We start from the raw sequence: 25,290 nt of genomic DNA on the forward strand, positions 1-25,290 counted from the left end.
CCTGCGCGCCCGCGGCCCTCGAGCCCAGCCCAAGCCGGGCGGAGCGGAGTGCGCCGAGCCTCGTCCCGCGGCCGGGCCGGGGCCGGGCCGGAGCGGCAGTGCCTGGATGCGGACCCGGCCGCGGGGAGACGGGCGCCCGCCCCGAAGCGACTTTCGGTCCCCGACGAGCCCCGCCCGACCCCTAAGATGAAGAGGGCGTCCGCCGGAGGTGAGTGTCCGTGCAGCGCCCGAGCGGGGCTGGAGCTGCGAGTGCGGAAGGGGGACGGCTTGCCCCTCTCGGAGGCTCAGGGCCGTCCAGGTTTGCAGAAGCAGAGGGAGGGGTCGCCAGGAAGCTTGGAGGACCACCGCAGTGCCGTGCTGGGCTGGGGCTGTGGGCGCCCGGGCCCTGGGAGGGCGGAGCCGGCGGCAGCAGGAAAAGTTGCTGCTTTCCGAGAAAGTTAACGGCGACGGCGGGGCTGGGGGCGGTGGTTCTGGTGTCCCTGAACCAGGTCTGGGCCAGGTCTAAGTGAGGGCTGCGGACTAAAAGGGTGGGGTCCGGCCTCGGAGCACCCGGACCGCGAAGGGGTTAATAAGCAGGGTTTGCAGAAACGTGGGTATTGAGTGGAGGTGGGGGCATCTTCCTGGCCTCCAGACTCACTTCAGAGCCTCCTGTTTCTTGGGGTCAGGCCAAATGGGGGTGAAGGGGGACGCTGGCGGCAGTAGAGGGCGTGGGGGACAGGGCGGTTCCAGCGTTGCCCTCATAAGGAAGGTGGTGAGAGGAGGCAACAACGCCCCCCACCATCTGCAGCCTGAGGTCCCTTACAGGACTTGATTGATAAGTATGAGGGGTATTGGGGGGCTGTCTTCTCTGACAGCCCTGTGGGACCCCTCCCCCCACCGGGTGCAAGGATCCCGCAGTGTGGGCAAGGGAGGGTGGGCTTCATGTAGGTTGGGTATGCCCTGCCTGGGGGAGCTGGGGTGGGCACACAACCTGTCCCAGGTGTCCATCCCAGCTGGCCTGTTAATGTCCACTGTGCCGCAAGCTGCACACACGTTTCCTTGCACGTGCACATGTCTATGTGGGCTGCACACTTGCACGCCCCACATGCACATGCATGCCAATGCTGCCCCAGTGTGCACATGTACAAACATTATGGATGCACACTCAAGATTCAGGGTTCATATCCATGTCTTTGCCCCATCTTCATGCCCACGTCCACACATGATGCATGCAGCATGCCTACTATGCTCTCCATGTTTGGCACATGCTGGGGCCCATAAGTAGAACCCACTTTCACACCTACATGTTCATGTATTGTGGGGGAAGGGTATCAGGGGCACACAGACAGAAGAGTGAGAAAGCTCCGGCCCCATGTCCATCTGTACATTCTGGAGTCTCCCCTTCAAAGTCCCTTGGGTGTGTGTGTGTGTGTGTGTGTGTGTGTGACATGGTATGCGTCTGCACGTGTGTGTCTGAGCGCATGACCATGTGTGCCTGTGAGCATATCGGCATGTGTTGATTTGCCTCAGGGTGTGGGTGCTCCTTGTGTGGGTAACCAGGAGAACTATGGCCGAATTCTACCCAAATCTGGAGCAGAAGCCCAGGAAAAGTAAAGTGGAGGTTTGTTCAGTGTCCCCATCTCAGGGGATGAGGTGCAGTGTCTCCCAACCACTTCCCCACCTACCAGTGCTGGGACAAAGTAGTGGCTGATGATGGGCTTGAATCCACCTGGGTGCCCATTTCAAACCTCGAGGTCAACATCATGACAAACAGGTTAAACCCTGGATGTACTTGACTGTGGCTGCAGCCAGCTAGGGCAGATGACCCAGTATGACCTCAGGGAGGCCCTGCCTTCAGCATCTCCATTTCTCCTTGGTGGCAGCCTTCAGGTGAGAGGTTTCAGGTGGTCTCACCTGCAACAGGTATTGTATGAAATGCTGAGGGGATGGACACCAGGCTGGTGCAGATTACAGATAAAGGTGATAGTGATCCACTTGCTATGGTGAATAGTACCCTGAGGTGGAGCTCAGAAAGGCAGAGCCACACGCCTGTCTCCCAGCCATAACCAGTATCTTCATCTGTAAATTGGGAACAAGTAGGTCATCTTTGTAGGTTGTGTGAAGGTAAAATATGCCAATAGAGGTTTGAGCAGTAGGACTGGCCATTACTCTTTACTAAGCCTCAGCCTTACTGTCTATAAAGTGAGTACTGCTTCAGCCAAGGTAAGGAAGAAGCGAGCTCCCAGACCAGGGGCTGAGCTAGGTGGTGGTCAGCACCTAGACTCCACCTGGTAAAGGGGAGCTCACAGGGCCTGATTCCTGGGTATGGCATGGCAGAAGAATAGTGGCCTAGATTTGGGTTCAGGCTCAGCCATCCATTAGCAGTGTGACCTTGGGTGTAACAAGTCACCTCTCCCTGCCTCAGTTTTCTTGTCTGTAACATGGGTCAATAATAAGTGGTTTGGGGGGCATTTCAAGGCTGACGCCTGGTGGGGCTGGCCTAGCTTTCCTGTGAAATTTTGACCCCCATTTTCTACCTTCAAAATTCCTCAGACACCTCTCCCTGACCTATCAGTCAACAGAGGTTTGCCTGAAACCCTTGCACTACCAACCAGGCTCCTCCCTCCTCCCTATTCATAGATGGAACCCTGGGGGCGTGGTTGTACACAGGCTGAGGCAGGAGGATCACAAGCTGAGGTTAACTTGAGCCACTTAGCAAAACCCTGTCTGAAAGAAAGAAAGAAAGAAAGAAAGAAAGAAAGAAAGAAAGGATGGGATGTACCTCAAATGCAGAACATTCCTGAGTTCAGTTCCTGGTACCACAAAAAAAGACAGAGAGGAAGAGACATCTACAGATGGAGCTATAAAAGCCCATTGAGGCAGACAACTCCCCTGGAGGCCACTAGTGAGTAGGGGTAACAGAGAAAGTGGAGGGCATCTAGGGAGCAAAGACACTGCAGAACACATTTCCTCAGCCGGGGCAGCTCTGTCCCTCTGCCCCTCGCCAAGGAGGGTCCTATAGAACCACTGAACCTGTTTTGTTATTCTGGGGATTCTTCAATCAGGACTGGCCCTCTTCCTGGGTCCAAAGGAGTGAGAGGGGAGAGGTAGTGAAGTCTGTCCCAGCAGGTGTCAACAAGCAAGAAGACTTGTAGAGGATCTGTAGAGGAACCCCCATCACAAGGCTGGGTTGGGGCCCTTGAATGGGGGAGATCCTTCCATCCTAGGAGACTGGGGGCTAGTTCTGTCTGTGAGGGTCAGGGCTTGAGGAACCAAAACTTCCAAAAGTGTTCAGGCCCTGGGCTCACCCTCCCTCTACTGCCCAATCCCCAGCACCTCCCCCACCCCTTGCTCCTGCCCTGGCTTGAAATTCTGGCTTTGTGGCATGGATGCCTATGGCAGCCAGTACACACCAAGAGGAGTCCAGCTGGCAAAGCCAGGATGGTAGAGAGGCAGAATGAGCCCTCCTGCAGTCCTGGGCCTGTGGCCTAGAATTTTCCTCAGGGGTTCTCAGTCTGTTCATCCGGAAGAAGGGTCAGGAGAAAGAAGACATTGAATGAGAGAGAGAGAGAGAGAGAGAGAGAGAGAGAGAGAGAGAGAGAATGTGTGTGTGTGTGTGTGTATGTGTGTGTGTGTGTGTGTAGTGGAAGGAGTGAATGAGCAAGTAACACCTACCCTAACCCTGTCATAGGGTTACTGAGGGCCCTAGGTACTTGGTTGTGCCTGGTCGGTGAAGTTCATGCTTCCAGGTACCCAGCCTGGTGAGCCCTGACCTCTGACCTTCAGGCAGGACTGTCCAACTTTCAGTAGCCACCCATGGTATAAGCCCTAAGAACTGTGCACCCTACCTCCTCTCAGCCCCATGAGTACTCTCTCAGGGGCCAGTCTCTGCACTTCTTAGTGTCCTTGCCCTGTAGCTAGATGCACCCATACCTGATCAAGGTCGCTAGCATCCTCCTTGTGACCAAATTCTAGTTGTTGCATTTGCTCACCACCATCTACTCATTCGTCCATTCATTCCTGGTCTGCAGACCCTACTCTGAACCAGACAAATGAAGGAAAGTGATCTTCCCCTAGGGTTAAGTGCTTTAAAGGACAGACAGTCACAGAGCTACCACTGAAAGCCCAGCCAGCAGGGTGGGCCCACAGTCCCACACCCCTGTATCTCTCTACACCATCTCCGGAGTGCGTGGGCCTGGCTGGGTCCCACCACACCGGGTGTTTTGTGCTGCAGTTTCTTCTTTTGTCACTGTATTTTAAACATTTTGCACATCGGAAACTATTCTTATTCATCATCCTTTACTGGTATGTGTGGAATCCCTTCCAGAAAATGCACCATAATTTATTTATTTAAACCTGCCTTGGCCTCTTATACTGGCCACAGCCATGTAGCCAGACTCTAGAGATGCAGCTCCTCTCTCATACACATACCCCAGCAGGTTCTCAGCTCTAAGGATGGCCATCTCTGCAGGGGTTGCTTCAGGGGCCCTTCTCTCCTACCCTCTTCACACAGCTTCCAGCCTCACCAGCTATGTCCTAATAGTCTTCCCTATCTCTGGTGGAGTCCATGGCCCTGCCCTGCTGTGGGAGGATAGAGACTGAAATGATGGTGCCACTGACCTGCCTGTTTTGATGGCAGTCTGATGCCTTGTTCTGACTGTCTTGTTCTGATGGAGGCTGACCATGGTCCCTGATTACCCTCCTCAGGGTAGCTAGACCCAGGCAGTGGAGCCAGGAGACAGGGGCTATTGGTAGACCTTCCTAAGCAGCCTTGGAGAACTGCTGAGTGGACAGAAACCAGAGTTCCCAGGTCAGCCCAGTTGGACCTGGCAGGCAGTGAGCCCCGTTCAGCACTCTGATACATGGACTGGGCTGATCTGGGATGTAGGGGTGTTAAGAACTGACTTAGCCTCATTCAGATAGCCTGTCTCATGCCCAGGGGTGCTCTTTGGCCCTCCAGTCAATACCTCAGCATTCTTAACTGGCCCTCATTAATCACAGTCCATGGAATTGAAGCTCCACTGTTGGTAGATGTCAAACAAGGGTTTTATGGTCAAATTTGGGATCAGTTGGGTTAAATGGTGCTGAAAATATTTCTTTTCTTCTTTCCTGCAGAATATCTCAGGGCCTTGGTTTTAGAGTGGGGTAGGTAGTATTCTCTCTGATAGATATCCCTATGTGCCAAACTTCAGGGCCTGCTATGCCCAGGAACCCACTTGGGGCCCTGGTGACTGGGGTGCCTTAGAGAAGTGGAGGGGGAAACCTTTGGGTCCTCAGCAAGCACAGGCCCTGAGATAGGTGGGCAATCCCACACACACCTATACCCATGGGGTTCCTGATGGGTGGAGGGACCATGGTTTTTCCCAGCAGTGCAAGGCAATGTGCAAATTTAACCTTTGGATTTATGACTCTATTTCTTTGCAGCAAATGTCACGGGAAATGTCAGGCCAAGGCTGAAGCTGGGCGAGGGGCCCATCAAGAAAGAGGGTGGGGTTAAGGAGGCTGGAGGACCCAGGGACTTAAGCCAGGGTGGGACTTCAGGCCCCTCACCACCTCCCGGTAGCCCTCTCAGATTGCTCCTTGCTTGCCTAGGTCCCCAGCACTGTGTCCTCAATTTGTCCCAGCCATTGTGACCTTGTTAAGATGTTGCTTTTATTCACCCTCCTGCCAGGGCCCAGATGGGGCCGGCTCAGGGACCTGCCAGAAATTCCCCCCTCCCCCAAGTCTGGGCAGCCATAGGATCAGCTTGTGCAATACTGGCTGGCTGTGTGACCTTGGGTAGCACCGCCCTTCCCTGGTCACTGGAGGCCTCATCTATAATCCACGGCTGTTGACCAGAGGTGGTGTTCCTGGCTCAGTGCCCTCATGAGTAGGAAATACTCCAAGTCCTGGGATTGTCGGGTGTGGAGCTCTGGGGGAGCTAGGTGGGGATGGGTATAGGGCCAGGATGAAGATTGGCTTGTAGCATCCCATAGCAGCTCCAAGGCCTGGAGCAGACCCTACACACTGTATGTGCTCAGTAAAAATAGTGAGTGAACATGGAAGGCAGAAAAAGTCTTAAGCTGGCTGAGAATCCATGTTCACCATGGTTACTTGGCCCCCTATCCCTCCCCCACCACATACAGCTCAGCCTGTTTTGTCACTGGGCTCTGCACTGGTTCTCAGATCTGGAAGGTTATTCAGTGAATGCTGACCACCTCCCTGCCATATGTGGAACCTATGCAGCTGAACAGAGGGTCTCGGACTCCCTTGGCTACTTCCTCCTAACAGCTCCACATCACCCCTGTACACAGCTGCACTCCACTTGGCATCCAGGATCCCCAAATTCAATCTATGTGATATCATATCCTTTGTATTGGACATCCAACCCCACAATCCTGGCCTGCCCACTCTACCTATCCCCAAAGACACGTTCATTGAACAAAGTCTGATCTTCTCCCTTTTATTCCTCATGGCAGGCCTGCCTTAGTAGATCACCCCCTCCACCTCCTGGCTCAAGACCACAGACACCTCTGCCTACCATCTTATTTTCCAATAAAATGGTATTTTCCACCCTTCCTGCCTAAACCCTCCCAAGGCTACCTCTAGGTGAAACTTTTTCTCCTTACTTTCAGGGCCTGGGCCAGAGGGTCTCATGTAAGAACCTTTTCTTCCACTTTTGCTGGAGGAAGCTCCAGGTGCTATTTCTTGTCACCCTATCTCCATGTCTCCCAAACAGTCTAACCCTGGCATGAGTGTGCAGAGAGCCATTAAAATTGGGGTGGATATATCTGCAGCACCCCATATAGGGAGGGCCCAAGTGGCAACTGTCAGCGAGAAGCAGCATTCTCACCAAAATGCCTGGGTTCCTCTATGCCCCAGAGTCAGCTCTGGGAGATGCCAAAGCCAGGGACCCTTAGGGCTGGCTGTCTAGCATGGGCTAGTTGGTAGGCTCTCTACCCCGAGCCTCTACCTCCAGCCTCCCTGTTCATACATGGATGGTATGAAGGTGGATTCACTGGTGAGGGAATGCTGCCTATAGTGCCTGGATCCTGAGAAATTCTTTTGGACTCCTTCCTAAGCACTTTAGAAAACCTCCTATACTTCATGCCCTGAGCTTGGAAACTCACTGGGGAAATTGAGACTGTTGATGGCACTTCAGGCCCCTTAGTAGGAAATGAGGCCCCTATCTCCCTGAGCCTCCTTCCTACCTATCCTGCTCCAAGGAAATCCAGGATAGAACCCAGGCAGCCAAAGGAGATAGGCATGTGTACCCTACAAAGATTCCTGGAGCAAAAACCTCTGCTGGGCTGTGGAAGGCACATAGAAGGAACTCTTGTCTGGCCTCTCCCACACAGGTTCTTTTCCATCAAGGTCTATGCTGGCCATTCTATGAGGAGTAAAGCATTGGTTCGAGCTGTGGAGAGCCCAAATGGGACCTAAGTCAATAGTAGGATGAGGGTGGGGCTGCACAGGTTCCAGGCAGGTCTAGCATCTGGGGATTCCAGAGGAGAGGGGTGTTTCCACTTCTCAGTGAGGAAACTGAGGTTTAGCTCAAGTCCCTGAACAGACTTGAGCCATAGGAACTTTGTGCTTAGAGGGACATTTGAAATTTTCTGTCTTGAAAGTTTGGAGGCTTTTGTCCCACCATTCACTTTGAGCTGGTTTGGTTGATGATGCCATGCATGTATTCCTGCCTAGTCCTTGTAGGAGGTCTGGGCAGTGGGAGGCTGGCCCACCTGTCCTCTGGGTATGGCCTCCACCCCAGAAGCTCTTTCCTTGGGCTATGGAGTATGCTACCTCCCCAGCATTGGCCAGCCAACAGAATGACTAAGGGAAGATTGTGGGCCATCCCAAGAGGTGCCATACCCAGCTTTCTTGGCCCTACCTGTCTGCATGCTATACCCAGCCAGGAACCTAGGAGTTGGCCCTAGTGTATCTCCCCTTTCATCAAGCCCAATCAAGTGCCCTCCCCATATCAACTGTCAGCTTCTCTCATCTACCCTGGTGGAGGCCTCAGGTCTCCCTAGATACATTCAGTCCCCTTTGTCCTCAGAGAGCACACACAGCTGGCTAGTCACACCTTGCCCAGCCCCTATCTTCCAGTACTCACTGGCCTACAAGGGATGAGGTATGTGGCCTATGTGCCCGGGACTTGCCTCTCAGGTCTCTTTGAGGGCTACAAATGAACCCTCCAGGGACATCTAAGGAAGCAACAGGACTATTCATATCCTCTTAGCTGGGAGATTCTCCTGCCCCACCTGCAGAGTCCATGAAGGCTATGATCTTGAGTGTGGCTTAGCAGGTGAATTGGCAGCATCCCCTGGGGAGCACACCCCCACAACCCTCTGTGGGATTAACAGGTATCATGATGCACATACAGTGGAGAGAGAACAGATCCTGGGCAGGTTGTACCATGAAGGAGTCTCTAGAATCAATGACCTCTCCCCCTATTCTCTCAGTGAATTATTCCTGGCATCAGTTCTAGGTCAGTCCTGTGCTGGGCAGCAGGGACCCTGAGAATCTTGCAACATAGTCTGCTTTCAAGACTTCCCCAGGTTCCAAAGAGATGCTACAAAAAACCCATGAGAAAGAGAAGTGGTAGTGTTGAGTGCCAACAGGGCTTGTGGAGAGAACTATAGGGCCCCCACCAGGTCTCATGGAGGTACTGAAGCTGCTGGCCCAAGGGGAGTGGTCCCTGGCTGCCAGAATTCTCAGAGCAGAAGGGTAAAAAATGCTGAACAGCCCCCTGCACTAAGGGAGTGAGTAGGGCACTGCATGAGGATGTAGAGGGTGGGTTAGCCTGGCCTTAGGTGGAGAGGGGTTGGGTAAGAGGAATAGTTGAAGAACTTACCCTCCCACCACCATCCCAGCAGGAGGTCTGCCAGTGATTCTTTGTGCTCTGTGGCCTGACACGTGGCCCCTGCACACTGGGCCGTGTCCAGGCTGTCTTTCATCTCCTTGCCTCGGCCCCAATTTATGTCAGGCAGAGGCTGACACAGGGACAGGTGTGACAAGTGTCTGGCTTTCTGTTCGAAAATTGGCAAAAGAAAAACTCTCCCCATAAAGATATTCCATCTACATACCTCCCGGATGTCACCGGGAGGACCCGTCACGGCCAAGACAGATGGTGGCCCTAATGGACTCCATTCTTCACCTGCTGCCGGAGCTGCAATCCAGCCCCAAGGCAATGGAGCCCTCCCTGACACTGTGGCCTGCCCATTCCCTCCATACCCACAGAACCTCTGTCACAGTCAGACCCCAGGGTCCCAGCATCGCTACCCCCTGCTTTTAGGACAGAGCACATTTGAGCCTCAGCTTTGGCACAAGGCAAGAACGCCTTTGTTCCTTTCTCTGGCTAAACTCCCTTCCAGTTAGTCATCCTAATCACCCCACCTGGGGTACCATCACTGTCCCAGGATGTCCAGGGAACTCTGGAAGTTGGGATCCCAAGCACAGAGGTCACATGACAATCTTCATCATGCTGTCACTGGGTTTCAGCTGTAATAAGGGCCCTTGGGGGTAGCAGGATGTTGCTCTGCAGTGGAAACTATAGGCCTATAAGCTCCCAATCTTAATGGCTCATTTCCTACTAGATACCAGACATTATGTTCATTTCCCCACCTTGTGTGGGGCTACCAGGACCAGTGTATATGTAGACCTCACTCAGCCAGATTGATGCTCTTTCCCCACCAAGTACTCCACAGATGGGAATGGATAATGGCCCCAGGCAGGCTTTCCAATTCTTTGGAGGAAGACTGTTGTAAGATGAAAAGGGGAGTTGGGAAGAGTCCAGCCTCCTGAGGGGTCCAGGAGAAGAGCAGCCTGGGGGGAATATGCCTGAGACTGTGGCAGGCACTGGAGGAGGGGAGTGGCCTGAGCAAAGCAGGCATGAGAAAGCCAGAGCCTCGCAGAACAGTTAGTGTGCCAGAGTTAGGGTTACATCAGATGCCAGCAATGCCCCTTCTAGCTCCAACTTGACCTTGGAATCTAGGTTTGGCTTTCTTCTCTATAGAGTGGGGACAATGGTGAAGGCTGCCAAGTCCTGGTCTGATGAGCCAGGCATTTCCTCTTTGCATTTGCCCTGTATATATGTGGCCCTGTAGCACCCTGTGAGGTAGATCTTGTGATCTCCATTTTCCATGTGATGGAATGAGCGCAGAGATACTGCAGGGCCTGCCTGAGACAGAGTTCAGGGCCTCCCTGCAGGGTTATAGGTAGGGACCTTGTGCCATAGAGACTCATGAATCACCCACCCTTTCACCTGTTCTAGCATTAGTATGAGACCAGCCAGAATAGACCAAAAGCAACTTTGTGACATTTTACAGCATGCTAGTCAACCATGATACTGCACTCATGGAGCCCACAGACCAGGGACAGTCAACAGAAATAAGCCATGCAGAGGCCTGCTAAGTTGAGCAGCAGGAAGAATGAGGTAGAATGGGTACCCTGGCAGTGGACACGAGGTAGAGGGTGGATGTCAGGAGGACCCTGGGATTGGTCCACTGATGTGCCCCTTCTGTATCCCTAGTCCTCTCATTTCACAGATAAGAAATCCAAGCTCCAGATGGGCCTGAGCTGGGCCACATAGGTGGGCTTGGAGGTATCTGAGTCTCACTGGTTTGCTGCAGCCACAATGAGGGGATGAAGGAATGTTCATAGGAGCAAGTGGGCAGGCTTCCTGATGGCCTGGCCTGGCAGGGAGGTGTCACTGCTGGTGGGTAGGATGTAGAGTTTTAAATGTGCATTCACAGGACTAGGTACTGAGGCCTGGGCTAGGGTACAGGGCACTGCTCCTAGCAGGCTGAGGCTTTGGGAATCTCTGGAAGTTGGAGAGCTGCCAGGGACATTGGGTGCAGGGAGGACAGGTATATCTGACCCAGACCTAGGCTTTCCAGGGACCCTTTTGTATTTGGCTAGAGGAGAAAGGGAAGAGATAGGGTGGCTGTGTTCTGAAATCGTTAGGACAGTTACTAGGAAAAAGACAAAAGGTCTTTCAGGTTTGATAATTGAGAGCCTGTGGGTAACCTGAGCAAGGGGTCCAGGGAGGGCAACTAGGAGGTAGGTGTGTCCTCTGGGGTGAAAGATCAAACAGTATAGATCCTCAGGGGTTACTTGGAAGGAATGAGTACAATAAGATCTGGGGATAGCCACTGATTCCTGGTGGCTCAGCTATGGCTACTGGTGGTCCCTTGGGCTTAGAGTCTCCTTTCTGAGGCTGGTCCTTCCTCAGCCCTAGGAGCATCTGTGTCCTGGACCAGTAAACTGGATCAGGCCTCTTAAGAACTGCAAGGGGTAAGGTGGGTGGGAGAGGCAGTGCTGGGAGCCTGAGCTGACCCCCTCCTGAGTCCTGAACCAAGGTGCTAAGGAAATGAAGCTAGAAGTTCCCTGCCTTCACCACAGCCCTAGGGCATCCCACCCTCTTTCCCTCATTCCTGTAGGAGCACCCAGTACACGTGTCAGCCTCAGGATGTAGGGATGTAGCCAAAATACACTGACCTCCTTTTCTAGGAGGCAGTGGCGCCTGGGCCTCCCACCCGTGCAGGTGAGAAGCCGCCAACAATTTCCATCCCAAATTGATTTCAAATAAGCAAGAGTTATCACACACAATCATATAGGAATAATTTATCACTCGTTAATAAAAGAGCAATTACTTATTCACATTGTCCTTGCCTGAGCACATAGCAAGCTCTATTGCAGGAATGCATTGGGGTCTCTCACAGAAGTGGAAGATGCTTCTTCATTTCCAGCCAAGGTCAGGTCTAAGGCCCAGTGGCTTCAGACCCTATTCCAGTGGAAGGTGACCCCTGCTGGGTGACCCACCAGCCTGGTAGGGGAGGTGCCTTGTGTCAGAGGACAGGAGCAGGCATAGATGAGGAGGGATCCAGGAGTGAGTATTTGTCAGGATGTTAGGGGCTGGGCCAGGTGGCCATGAAGGAACATCAGGCAGAGCAAGGAGGAGTGACAAAGAAAGCTTGAGCACAGAGAATTTTAGGCCAGAAGCTGCCCTTCAAGTGTCTGGATTGCAGAAGCCTCTGTAACCAAGAGCCCAGAGTATCCTTGGAGACCTGATGTGTCTTCAACCACATTTGGCTGAGTTGGGGATCACAGAGCAGTGTTTAGGGCTCAGACCCTGCCCCAGATGCCAGATACCCAAGGCTATGTGTGCAGGGGCTTTTTTCTGCTGCACCTTGGAGACAACACTTTCTAACCCACATTTGTCTCCACCTTCTGGAGGATGCACTTTCCTTTCTTTTTTTATTATATCTAAAATTTCAGTGCCAAATATTCATGCTTTTGTTTTTAAACTACAACATTTTGGTCAACAATATCTTGTACAAGGTTAAAATCTCTACCCAGCTATTGATCTGGAAAATTGGTTTGTTCAACTCCTGCCTGCAGTCCTCCCTGGAGGCAGCCACTGTTACCCCCATTTCCTTTGTTAATGATGACCTTTGCATTTCTGAGGCTCCCACACTAGCCCCCTCTCTTGCATGGTCTTTGGTTTTTCCTGGGGTTTATACTTGACTTTGGTTTTTGGTGTTTTGTTTTGTTTTCCCTCTTGTCCCATTTCATGAGCTTATTCTTTCCCATGTCAGAATTTATAGTGGGTTTCTTATTTTCTCCCTGGAAAGATCTTAGGCCCTTTTCCTTCTACCCCCATGAATTCCCTTAACCACTATTAAGGTTACATCCAACTTTCACTGTATGCACTTTTTTCCCTCTAGGTTTACACTCTTGTTTAGGCTGAAGCACAACGCCAACTAAACAGTCTAAGGAAGGTATAGTGAAGAACATTCTATGAATCCTCCCATGGCTGCAAATTTGTTTAGCTGGATTGGCTGGCTCCAGAATGCCATTTTGAAAAAGGTGTCCCCTCAGAGTTTTGAAGCTATTGTTGTCCTTTGGCATTCAGTTTGTTATGGGGAAGTCTAATGCCACCTTGCATCTTTTGTGATCGACTTTTCTTCCTGAAGCTTCAGGCCTGTCTTGATCCCTGTGTTATGAATGCACAGTGAAGTACTAGGTTCTCATCTTTGGGAAATTTTCTGGTATAATTTCTTTGATTTTTTTTATTCTCTATTTTCTCAGTTTCCTCTTTATGGAACTACCCTAAGACAGATGTTTGACCTATATTTGTCTTCTGAATCTCATTCATTTTTTTTCTTCCTTTTTATTTTTCTTTCTGAGAGATTTCCTTGACCTTGTTTTCCAACCCTTCTATTGATTTTTTTTTTAATTTTAGCAATTCTATTTTTAATTTCTAGACATTCTTTCTTGTTCTGGTGGCTCCTTGGTCATAGCACCCTGTTCTTGTTTTAAGTCCCCTTCTATCTGTAGGAGGATACTAATTAGATTTTTCTTCTAATTTGGAGAGAGATCAAGCTTATCCTCTGATAAGTTTCAAGTATCAGGCAGGAGCTATCCTGGGTACCCCCAGAAGACCCCTTCTCTGAATGTTTCCATAGGGGAAACATTTCCATCATCCTGTTTCCTGCCTTTCCAAGGGTGTTCTCTGTGTCACCATCATCTCAGGAAGGGGAACAACACATGTCTCTAACGTAGATCAGAGTGTCTAACATGGTGGTAGGAAGAGGAAGGGGACCACCAGTGTTGTATGCAAAGCAGCAGCAACTTAATGCTGAGTGAGGGTGGGCATCTCTCAAGGTGAGGCAGGCTATGCTGGGCTCTAGATTTATCTGCCAGCTTTCTTTCTCTGCTGAGACTGAAATTGGGAAATGACTGTAGGTATGTTTGTCATGCAGCCTGGCCAGCATTACCTCCTCCAACTTAGACACAGCTGAGCTCCTGCCTACATATAGCAAGGCCACGGTCACACCAGAAGGCTACCTATACTGGTCTTAGGTACCAGGACCTAGATTGGCCTCTAGATAGGCAGGACACTGTTCACAGAGGCCAGACCTAGGTGAGACTATGTCTGAGATCCTGGGGAGGTGGGTGCTAGCCCATCATTATCCTCATATTGTTGGTGTGATTACAGACAGAAGGGGCTGACAACGTCTCCAACTAGTCTTAGAGCGGGTACAAAGGCTGCATCTGAGTCCAGGGCTAAAGAACCATCCCAGGGTCTACCCTCGGCCAGTCCAGGGAAGGAGGCCTGGGTTAAGGATGAGGTGCTTTAGGGCATCAGGGTGCCCAGAGTAGTTGCTGTTTCCTGCTGTGTGGTCTTTGGGGCTCATAGTTGGCTCTGAGCATAATGGAGAGGTACCCTAGGGCCTCAGTTATGTGCCCTATCCCCTGGCCTCTCTGATGCCTGGCTGGTGATCTTGTTATGCCTCAACACTGTTGTTTGAGGAGTGGTGATGATAGTCACCTCTTCACTGTGCTATGGGAGAATGCACTGTGGGAATGTCATGAAACTTCCAGAAATAAGAAATATCCACACAGTGGACTTTCTCAAAGAAACCAGAGACTACCGTTTCCCTCTTCCTTTCCTCTGCTTTCCCCTGCCCTGCCCTGCTACTGGGCCCTGGTGATTCTAGGGGTATGACAGTGTTCTGACAGTGCCTCCTTAGGAGACAGATGTTCATCCAAAAAGCCCCTGTATGACCTCAAGGCTCTGATGCTAGAATGGGATGTCCTTGGGCCAAGGCATCTACCCAGGGATTTCTGATGTCTGTATAGCCTTTGGGGCTCTCTGCCCTTGTATGAGACTGGCTGTGTTCCACGTGGTTCCAAGTCTGCCCCAGACTGCCCTTCATCCAAAAGCTTTGCATAAGATGGTGGTGATGGTGATAATAGTGGTGGTGATGGTGATGATAATTGCTATAGTTTGGATCCTAAAAGTACCCCAAAGGCCCATGTGTTAAAAGCTTGGTCTATTGCCTGAGGCAGTATTGGAAAGTATAGAATCGTTTTAGAAGATGGAATCTTTCTAGTGGAAGGAAGTTAGGTTACTGCAGGCATGGGCTTGAAGCGCATACTGGAATACTGGCCCCTTTTCTCTCTCTCTCTCTCTCTCTCTCTCTCTCTCTCTCTCTTTTCCTAGCTGATGAAATAAGCAGCTTCCTCTCCTATATCTTCCTACCATGATGTGCTGCCTCACCACAGGCCCAAAGGCAACAGAGATGAAAGACCATGGAGTGAAACCATAAGTCAAAATAAATCTTTCCTCCTTGGAAGTTTATTTTCTCACATATCTTGTCATAGTGATAGAAAGATGACTAATGCAGTGACAGTGATGATGACGATGATGAAGATAATGATGGTGGTAGTGGGGGTGATGATAATAATGACAAGAATAGAAGACACCTCAACAGCCCACATTCCCTTCATGATGCTGGACATGGAACTCCATAAGTGGCTGAGCCCATGGCCATCAAAGGTGGTCCAAAACTGCCTGTTTGTAAAGAGGCACTGACTTGCACATGTATACTCCTTCCAGACCATGCCCACCCTAAGGACTTAGCTTGGTGCAAGTAGGTCTGCAAGCACCTTTGATGTGACTAGCCAGAGCCCCTGGAACATGATGTAACAAGAGGCCACCCAACCTCAGCAGGATCCTGGGAGGGTTAGATTGGCATGGAGAAGCCATGGCCCCAGAGGCCTCCCAGCTCAGCTAAACCACTGCCTGCTCAGAAACCATCTCCCCTAGATTTGTCACCCTTGGAAGTGCCATCATCCTTTCCTTCCACGTGAGGACTGTATTGCTTTGTACCTCCTCCCAGTGCTTAGGATGGCTGAATGGTTCTTACAACTAGTTTTATTCTCTTTCTTGTTCGTTTATTTGTTTATTTTGGTATCAGGGATTGAACCCAGAGGTGTTTAGCCACTGAGCCCATCCCTAGCCCTTTTTATTTATTTCTTTATTTATTTTTTAATTTTGAGACACAGTCTTATGAAGTTACTGATGACCTCACTAAATTGCTGAGGCTGGACTTGAACTGGAAATCTTCCTGCCTCAGCTTCCCAAGTTGCTGGCATGACAGATGAGTGCCACCTCACCCAGCTCTTTGTATTTTTAAGTTGTCCTTTTATGCATGTTTGGTTACAAGCCTCCTGACAGCCTCTTCAGCAAAATAATTGTTTTTCCATGGGCCTGCCCAGTATTTCAGAATTTGGTACGTCTCTCCTCATATCCTTCACCTGCAACCCAGTGAGATGCTAACCTTGCCCAGGTCTCCTGGGGGGTTGACACCACATCAAGTGAAATGCCTTTTGGCTTTTCACATTCAGTCACATGGCCTCAGCAAGACAGTGGTCCTCTCCAACCCTTGCTTTCCTTTTCATTAGCTGAGAAGTTGAGTGGCTTCTACTGGGCCATTGTGAGAGTGAAGGTGGCATCACCCACATGTAGCAGGGGGTCAGTCACAAACCAGGTCAGCAAACTGTTTCTGTAAAGGGTATAACACTAGATCACCCCAGTGTTATGGGCCACATGGTGGTGTGTCTTTAACAACTCAATCCTGCCAATGAGTTGTCTCAGACAATACTTGAACACATAGGTGTGGCCTATGCCAAAAACACATTATTTACAAAAGCAGCAGCCAATTCTTGAGCCAGTTTGCCGAGTGCTTATAGAAAAGGAGGTAAGAAGGCCCCTTGTCTTTGATGAGGGCTTCCCTCTGGCACCCTAGACTGGGTTCTCTGGTCTCACCATTCTGGCGTCAATGAGAATTACTCCAGTGGGTGTCCTACCTGTCCTGGCCAGGCACACTCACCAGCCCTCACAGGGATTCTTTGTGTGCTGCCAATGTGCCATGTGCTGCTACCTCCCTCAGCTCTTTCAAAGGCCTCTGGGAAGCAGGAGCAGCCCCTGGTCAGGAGGATGTGCCAGGCAAGGGCTATACTTAGATGGCTCCAGTGGCAGCCTGGCTGGCTGTTCTCCTAACAAGAGGCTGAGAGGCAGGATGGGCTGATTCCAGAGGGTGGCCTTAAGATCTGCATGTATGTGACTTTTCAGAGCAGAATGAATTCTGCCTGGGAAGAGGCCATCTACCTGCCTGGCTGGTCATGTTTTACAAGTGCTGAGGGCTCAAGAAGACATGGAGAGGTTTCTAACCACTTCCTCCCACTATAGTGAGAGTAGACCCTCTACCAGCCCCAGATCTTTGTGGCCCCAACATAGCAACCCCAGCAGCCCAAGACCTAAGTATACTTACTCCTGTTCTGTGTTCCCAGGATGTTCTCCTATTTTGCATACTAATCATGCTAACAGTGCATTCTATTGTGTGTGCCCTCTGCATTTACTCCCATTTTTGTCTCCCCCATGCACTCTTATTGTCTGATTTTGTGCCTTTGAATATGTGTTCCTGTTGTACATACCCCTTGTACACACCTGGGTACTTCAAGCATCCCTGTCAGAAGCTGATACTCTGAGCCTCACAGGCAATGGTCAGCTTGGTGTCAGCAGAAGATCCAGGGTTAGCAGCTCAGGTCAGGGTGCTAGATCTGGGAGTGGGTGTGGGGCACAAGGGAGGACAAGACCCAATACTGTGGACCCTGCCAAGCTGGGTATCCTGGGAAGGGGCTGGGTGGGCAGATGGATGTGGGGGGAAGTGTACAGCAGTACTGGAGCCCAGGCCATGGCACAGGAGTTTCCATTCTGAAAACCCCACTCCCAAGGGCAGGGGCATGTGGGCTACTGGCTAGCTCCTTATCAGTTCTCCTGAGTACTCAGAACTGGATCCCAGGCTGGTTGCTGGACTAAATTAGCCACAGGACCATAGTGAGCTATCTTGAAGACAGAATCCTTCAGGTAATTAGACAGTGGGTGTTTGCTGCCACCTGAAGAAGGAGGCACAGGAGTGGCTACCAGCCAACGTTAAAGGAGACATTGACTGAGTCCGTGGAATTGGGCCAGCCTGAACTATCTGTGTCCTAGGGCAGCATGGGGCTTTAGAGAGAGCCTCCAGGTACTTATGGATCCCCAGTGTAAGGCTCACAGGTTGGGACCAGCAAGGTGGGCATCAGATGGGAGCATGTGATGACCAGGTGAGTTTCTGGAGCCCTTGGATGGGCAGCTCAGCCTTAATCAAGAATGAATTCCTGAGGTCTGGATCCTGAGTTGTGAACTCTACACACCAGAGGGTCTGCTGACAGTGGACTTCTGGGCTTCTTCCCAACATCTTCATGCTCCCTTGTGCTGACTCTGGCCCATAACACCCCCCATTCCCCCCTCCCAGTGAATGGCACCTGCTATTATACTTCTTCTTCCATCTGCAACACACAGGACAGACCCTGGGGCAGGGACCTCCTGACTTATGTTTGAGGGAAACAGGGAGGAGTGAGTGAGTGGATGGCCTCTTTTGCAGTGTTTCTCTTTGTGAAGGGGCCCTCAAGCCAGGACCCTTCTCTGCCAGCCTCCATGTCCTTTGCTTGAAAAGGGCTCAAGGTAGACACTAAGGGTGCTGTGTTGGCTTTTTCTTTTCTTTGGTGGGGGAAGGGTGGAAAACTTGGGTTAGGGGTATATAGGGTAATAGTCTTTCAGTGCCTCTCTTGTCATGGGGTTGGGGTAGGAATCCTAGCTTCTCCCTAACCAGCAAACTTCATTTTCTTCATCTATAAAATGGATCAACAAAATTTGACTCTTAGGAGTCATTAGCAGACTTAGGGACTTAGCCCCAGGCCTAGGTCTAAAGGCACCCTATTCTCTCAGGTAATCCCAATGTCACAAAGCAGACAGGCTGGGCAAGAGCAAGGCCTATGGCCAGAGGGGCAGAGGGAACACCTAGCAGAGTCAAGTTGGTCCCAGCAGCTCTGTCCCAGTCATGGTAGGATTGCAGGTAGGTTTCTGCCCAAACTAGTCCGTTTCCCCACGGACTAATGGGCTTTGCCCATTATTGACCTGACATGTGTGCCCATCCCTGCAGCCAAGATTAATAATGAAGGGGCCTCTGGGACCCCTGGACAGTGTAGCAGGGGTTGGGAGCCACACTCCTAGAAGACACAGGGTGATCTGACCCCCTCTAGAACTGCTGCTACCCTCCTGTCTCCAGCATTTAGGGTGTGGAAAGGGCACAGGAAGCATCATGGGAATTTGAATTTCCCCTTCACGTGTCTGCAGGCCTGAGAATGGATGGAGGATGGGTAGTGTATGTGAGAAGTGAGGATGAGGGGGACAGATGGCTGGTAGGGGGTGGTGAGTCAGTGATGGGGGGCTGGCAGGAGTTGGGGGCAGGCACAGTGAGGGGTGCCCTGACCCTTTCCAGTGTGGGGATGACACTGGCCCCTCCACCCCCGCCCAGAGCTATTTCTGGTCTCAGTGTACTGAGCCGTTCTGCCTTGTAACTGTGGTCTGTGACGTGACCACTTCACAGGGACATTGTTGGTATCTGTTGGATCTATGAATTCTGAGATGACCAATGTCCCAACCCCTCTACAGCCTTCTGACCCCAGCCTCTAGGATAGGGGGCCCCAGCTCAGGACCTCCCTGAAAATGTCCCCTTCCAGCCACTAATGGCACAAGAGAAAATCATGTGCTCCCAGTACCTATCCAACAGGCTTGCATCCCGGACCCCAGCACCCTCAGGGCCACTGTTCCTGCCCAGGCCACACAGAAGCCAAGCTTAGTGTGTGGGCTGGACTCTCTTAGAGGTCACCTTCAGGCCGCTCTGTGGCTCCTGCCCTTCCCTTCCCTTCCTACTGGATGGTCTTGTGATAAGAGCAGGACAGGCCTTAACCATTCACTGCCTCAGTTTCCTAATCTGAAAACAGACTGGTAATATTGATCAGAAAACTGATTCTTATGTAGTGCCTGCCACCTCAAGCTTTTTTATCCAGCTAGTCCAATCTCCCAATGACTTTGTAGGGTGTTTCTCTTGGGGCAGGTATGAAGACACTAGGGCACTGAGCTGGTGGTTGATGCTTTGGACTTGTAATACTGACAGCCCTGAACTGTCTCTTGGCCTTGTCAGGTGGGGACAGAGATGTCCCCAGGCTAGGGGAAGGCACAGAGTAGGAGGTGCTGTGAACAGAGGGTCCCTGGGGAAGACACCAAAGATGCCAATCCCACCTCAGCTCTGTGGGCTGCTGAGGTGAGCTGCTGACCTCAGCAGCAGCCTGCTTGCTGGCTCCTGAGCTCCTGTGGTTGCTGGGTGAGTCCCGAAACCTCCCTCCGCTCCCCCTCCTTCCCTCAGCACATCCTTCTATCCCCCTTGCCCCCTCCCCTCTGCCCCTGCCCTCCTCTTCCTGGCTCCTCCCATCTCCTTCCCCTCTTCTCTTTCCCCTCCTCCCTCTCCTACCCTCCTCCCATCCTTCTTCCCCTTCCGCACTCTCCTCCCTCTTCTCCCTCTCTTCTCTCCTCCTCCCCTCTCTCCCCCTCCTCCCTCCCTCCACCCTCCCTCCTGCAGTGAATGTGAACCTGGGCTTTTTGCTCATAAGACCTGATGGTGCAGGATGAATAGTATGTAGCTCAGTAGTTATATCCCATTCCATCTGGCTGCCTGGGGGGACTCTAGACTAGTATCCAGTCACTGTCCTTCCTGGGAAATTTCGATGCCTTCTGGGCAGGATGGATAGCCCTCTCCCAACCATGTCCTCATACCAGCATGGTTTCTGAACCAGACCTAGGAGCCCCTAGCCATGACCCAGCCCCACCGCCAGAGGGGTCATCCATGAGGAGAGCCCTGGAAGAGACCCCCTGGCAGGTCTGACAAGAATTGACCTGAGAATAGCAAGAGGGGCACCAGTTTGTGCACAGGCTCAGGTGGCCACAGGGCTGGCCTGTCCTTGGGGTGGCTGCAGGGGTCTGAGGGGCAATCCACGTGGTTCCTATGTGTGAAAACTGGAGCCCTTGCAGGGCTGTTTTCTCCCCAGATGTGTCTGGAGTCACACTCACACTGGATGATCCCTGAGAGTTGGGACCTGAATGAGATGATGAGAGTGGCAGGGGTGGCCAGGCTGATCTCCAGGAAGAGGGCAGAACCTCCTGGGAGAATCAATGGTCAGGTTGGGGAGAAAAATAGGAGAGGTGGGCAAGGAGGGGACCGGCCCTGGAGGTCAGGAGCCCTGTAGTTCAGAAGGCTGCAAAGGCCAGGGGGTTGGGCCAGTGAGGCTTTTTGGGGGTAGGGAGGGGTTGCTTTCCAAGGTGGAGAGCAGGAAGAGGTCAGGTGGGGCAGCCGTGGCATAAGGTCAGGGCACACCCTCCCGACTGCCTGGTTGGGTTTTCTGTATTCCCTGGGCCCCCACTGTGAATATGAACCAATGCCGCAAAGTTGGGTTTGATTATCTCATATAAAGATGCCCCCTCATGCTTGCTCAGTGGAGGGGTTGCTATGGAGACCAGCGGGCAGGCCCCAAGGGGGGCCAGGCTGGAGCCAATTACTGTGGCTGCAGCAGAAGAGAGCCCACCCCAGCCGCTGTGCTGACAGCAGGGCCGGTGCGGAGGGCCGACTCTCAGAAGTTGGTTTCCAAAAAGCAGTTGTCTCGGCAGGAATAGAGCCTTGTCTTTGTGCCTGATACCTGCTGCTAGCAGGGCTGAGTGCCACGTGGCCACTCTCCCAGTTGCCTGCCTCCCCTGCGTGGCTCAGTCTGGAGTCAACATGGGCATCTATACCAGTGCACTTGCAGACCACACCTCAGGTCTTGGAGGCCGCAGGACATAGTGCAGTGGTAGCCTAGCTCAGTCATGATGTGAGGGACATGGTCACCATGTATGGTAGGTAGCACAGAGAACTTATCATTATGGCACAGAGAGGTTGGTGGGATGGCACAGTTGGTGATGTGCACAGTCTGTGGCATGGCTTGACTGGTGATATGGCCCAGTCATAGCAGTGAGCCTGACCAGTGAACACTGAGGGCCCCCACCCCAACCAGCCCCAGGTCTTTCTGAATTCCTGGGCTAGGAAATACCGTTTATATAGCACAGTGCCTGCCTGTGACAGCAGGTGAAACACTGTGGGAAGATGCATAAGAAGGAAGCAGGGGTGTCAGTAGTTTAAATAGAACATCAGGCCAAAATGCCTCTCATGCATAGCCAGCCTTGGGAAGGTTACCCAGGGCTTGGGGTTCCTGGGCTTCTGACTTTCTGGACCAACAAATGGCCCCAAACCCAGCAAGGCAGAGTTCAGAAGAGGAGACTCCTGGACAGGCTCCCAGGACCTGGGGACATGTTTAATGACTGTTACACTTAACTGGTTTGCTGGGACTCTGGATTTAGAGCAATGGTTGTACTCTAGGCAGAAGAGGACCCCTGTGGCAGGGGGCCCAGCATAGCATGGAAGGCCCAAAGGTCACAGTCCTGGCTGGTTGAAGCTGGACCATGGCTCTCTCCCTTCTCCCTCTCGACTCCAACCCCAGCACTTAGCCGGCCTCCTGTCTGCAGAATCTTGCTCTTAGCTAGCTGCCAAGGAAGGTGTTAGCTGTCAACACAGGTGTTAGCTGTCAACGAAGGTGTTAGCTGATAACTCAAGTGTTAGCTGATAAGCTATAACCCTCCCAAGGGGATTCACATTTTAATAGACTCACTCCTGAAGGTGAGGCAGGCTGAAAAAACCTTCAGCATTCAAAGGGGGCAGGGAATCTAATGGTGGGATAATAGACCCTGCTGTTGAGGCCAGGTCGCCCTAGCCCCAGGAGAAGTCACTGAAGGTCCAGGAGTGTCTGTCCCTTCAAGGGAAGAGAGGGTGAAACAGCATGAGCAGGGGGGATTGCTGCTGGGAGGCTGTCCCAGTTGAGTGTGCACCTGGGTTGGAGAGTTGAGGGCAGCTGGGACCATGCAGTGACTGGCTGGGAAGAGTGAACTCCTCCCCTGGGAGGGGATCAAGCAGAGAATGAGGCCAGGGAGGAGGCTGCAGGAAGTGTTCCAAGCCAAGTCAGGAAGTGCTTAAAAGGGAGGATGTGTGGAGGAGGGAGCAGCCTGCTGGGGGCAGGGTACTCTGGGATGGGGACTTTACTCCTTCACCCATGCCCTTCCTATACCCAGACCCCTGTTCCTGTGATAGCAGAGGTGCTACTTGGTAGACTCACTCCATACCCCCTGGAACCCATAGTGGCTGTCATTTGCAGTTTTTTCATTAAATCACAACTCCCCATTGTGAAATGAGGGGGGCTCCCCAGACTCCCAGATGCTAGGATTTATCAAGAGCTACAAGGGCCTAGGCAAGGCATAGGGTTCTGAACCTCAGTGTGCCTCCTTCTGCAGTCTGGGAGGAGGATTTCTGTATAAACTACCCAAACCTCAGGAGCTGACAGACTAGGGATGAGTGTTAGATTGCAGCTCCACTGCCTGAACCCCACTTGCTAGTAGTCCCTGAGCTCAGTCTGGGTGGTCCTACAATGTTTGCCAAGAGCTGGTCTCCTCCTCTCCAGCATGGCCTGCAAGCTGTTAGAGGGCTGGGTGCAGGCAGACCAGGATAATGCTTGGAATATGGGGATGGAGACCAGGCCCAGGGAGACTCTGTTCACTAGAGTCCCAAGAAGGTATATGCAGATGTGAGCAATAGTCCTTCACATAGGTATTTGTTGTGTGACCTAGTAGGCTAACTTTGATAAGTGGGTATTAGTATCTGGACGGGTGTAGTGGGGAGTCTATAGACATGGTTTCCCAGAGTGTATGGTTCCAGGCGCAAGTTATAGCCAAGCATCATCTATGTAATATGAAAGCAAGGATCCCCAAACCTCCAAATTCCAGGCCACATCTCAGACCTGGCCCCAACATGGCCTCCCAGTCCCTTAGGGATCTCTTACCCCTAACCACCCTTTCTTCTACCCACAGGAAGCCGGCTACTGGCATGGGTGCTGTGGCTACAGGCTTGGCAGGTGGCAGCACCATGCCCAGGTGCCTGTGTGTGCTACAATGAGCCCAAAGTGACAACAAGCTGCCCCCAGCAAGGCCTGCAGGCTGTGCCCATTGGCATCCCAGCCTCCAGCCAGCGCATCTTCCTGCATGGCAACCGCATCTCCCATGTGCCGGCTGCTGGTTTCCACGCCTGCCGCAATCTCACCATCCTGTGGCTACACTCCAATGCACTGGCCCGGATTGATGCCACTGCGTTCTCTGGCCTGACCCTCCTGGAGCAACTGGATCTCAGTGACAATGCCCAGCTTCGTACCGTGGACCCTGCCACATTCCAAGGCTTGGGCCGCCTGCACACATTGCACCTGGACCGCTGTGGCTTGCAGGAACTGGGCCCTGGCCTGTTCCGTGGCCTGGCCGCCTTGCAGTACCTCTACCTTCAAGACAATGGGCTGCAGGCACTGCCAGACGATGCCTTCCGTGACCTGGGCAACCTCACGCACCTTTTCCTTCACGGTAACCGCATCCCCAGCGTGCCTGAGCGCGCCTTCCGTGGCCTGCACAGTCTCGACCGTCTCCTCCTGCACCAGAATCGTGTGGCCTATGTGCACCCACACGCCTTCCGTGACCTTGGCCGCCTCATGACACTCTACCTGTTTGCCAACAACCTCTCAATGCTGCCTGCAGAGGCACTGGCACCTCTACGTGCTCTACAGTATTTGCGGCTCAATGACAACCCCTGGGTATGCGACTGCCGGGCACATCCACTCTGGGCCTGGCTGCAGAAGTTCCGAGGTTCCTCATCTGAGGTGCCCTGCAACCTGCCCATGCGCCTGGCTGGCCGTGACCTCAAGCGTCTCGCTGCCAATGACCTAGAGGGCTGTGCTGTGGCAGCCAGGCCATTCCATCCCATCTGGACCAGCGGGGCCACTGATGAGGAGCTGCTGGGGCTGCCCAAATGCTGCCAACCGGACGCTGCAGACAAGGCCTCGGTGCTAGAATCTGGGAGGCCAGCCTCTGCTGGCAATGCACTCAAGGGGCGTGTGCCACCTGGTGACAGCCCACCAGGCAACGGCTCAGGTCCACGTCACATCAATGACTCTCCCTTTGGGACCCTGCCCAGCTCTGCTGAGCCCCCACTGACTGCACTGCAGCCAGAGGGGTCTGAGTCACCAGGAGTCCCCACCACTGGTCCTCGTCGGAGGCCAGGCTGTTCCCGCAAGAACCGCACCCGCAGTCAGTGTCGTCTAGGACAGGCGGGAAGTGGGGGCAGTGGGACAAGTGATGCAGAGGGTTCAGGTGCCCTGCCAGCCCTGGCCTGCAGCCTTGTGCCCCTTGGCCTTGTGCTGGTACTGTGGACAATGTTTGCACCATGCTGACCAGCTACGACCCCAGAACCTCTCAGCAGCCAGGTGTGTGTACATAGGGGGTCTCCCAACATGTCGCCAGCCAGCGCCAGGGACAGGTCCCGTTGGGCAGGCCAGTCCTCCCTGATGGACGCCTCCCCACCAGCCCAACCCCATCTCCACCCCATCATGTTTACAGGGTTTGGGGCAGCGTTTGTTCCAGAACGCAGTCTCCCACCCGGATCGCGGTATATAGAGATATGCATTTTATTTTACTTGTGTAAAAAT

General features: G+C 52.5%; 1 protein-coding gene across 1 annotated transcript; it reads left to right on the top strand.

Annotated features, from left to right (window-relative positions):
• Positions 1-25,290, top strand: Rtn4r (reticulon 4 receptor). The gene is made up of 2 exons (XM_076866931.1): positions 1-208; positions 23,636-25,290. Exons 1-2 carry the CDS (start codon positions 187-189, stop codon positions 25,033-25,035), a joined length of 1,422 nt encoding a protein of 473 aa, XP_076723046.1. The 5' UTR covers positions 1-186; the 3' UTR covers positions 25,036-25,290.

Source organism: Callospermophilus lateralis, chromosome 1, assembly GCF_048772815.1.
Source record: "Callospermophilus lateralis isolate mCalLat2 chromosome 1, mCalLat2.hap1, whole genome shotgun sequence".
In the NCBI taxonomy this organism is placed as follows: domain Eukaryota; kingdom Metazoa; phylum Chordata; class Mammalia; order Rodentia; family Sciuridae; genus Callospermophilus; species Callospermophilus lateralis.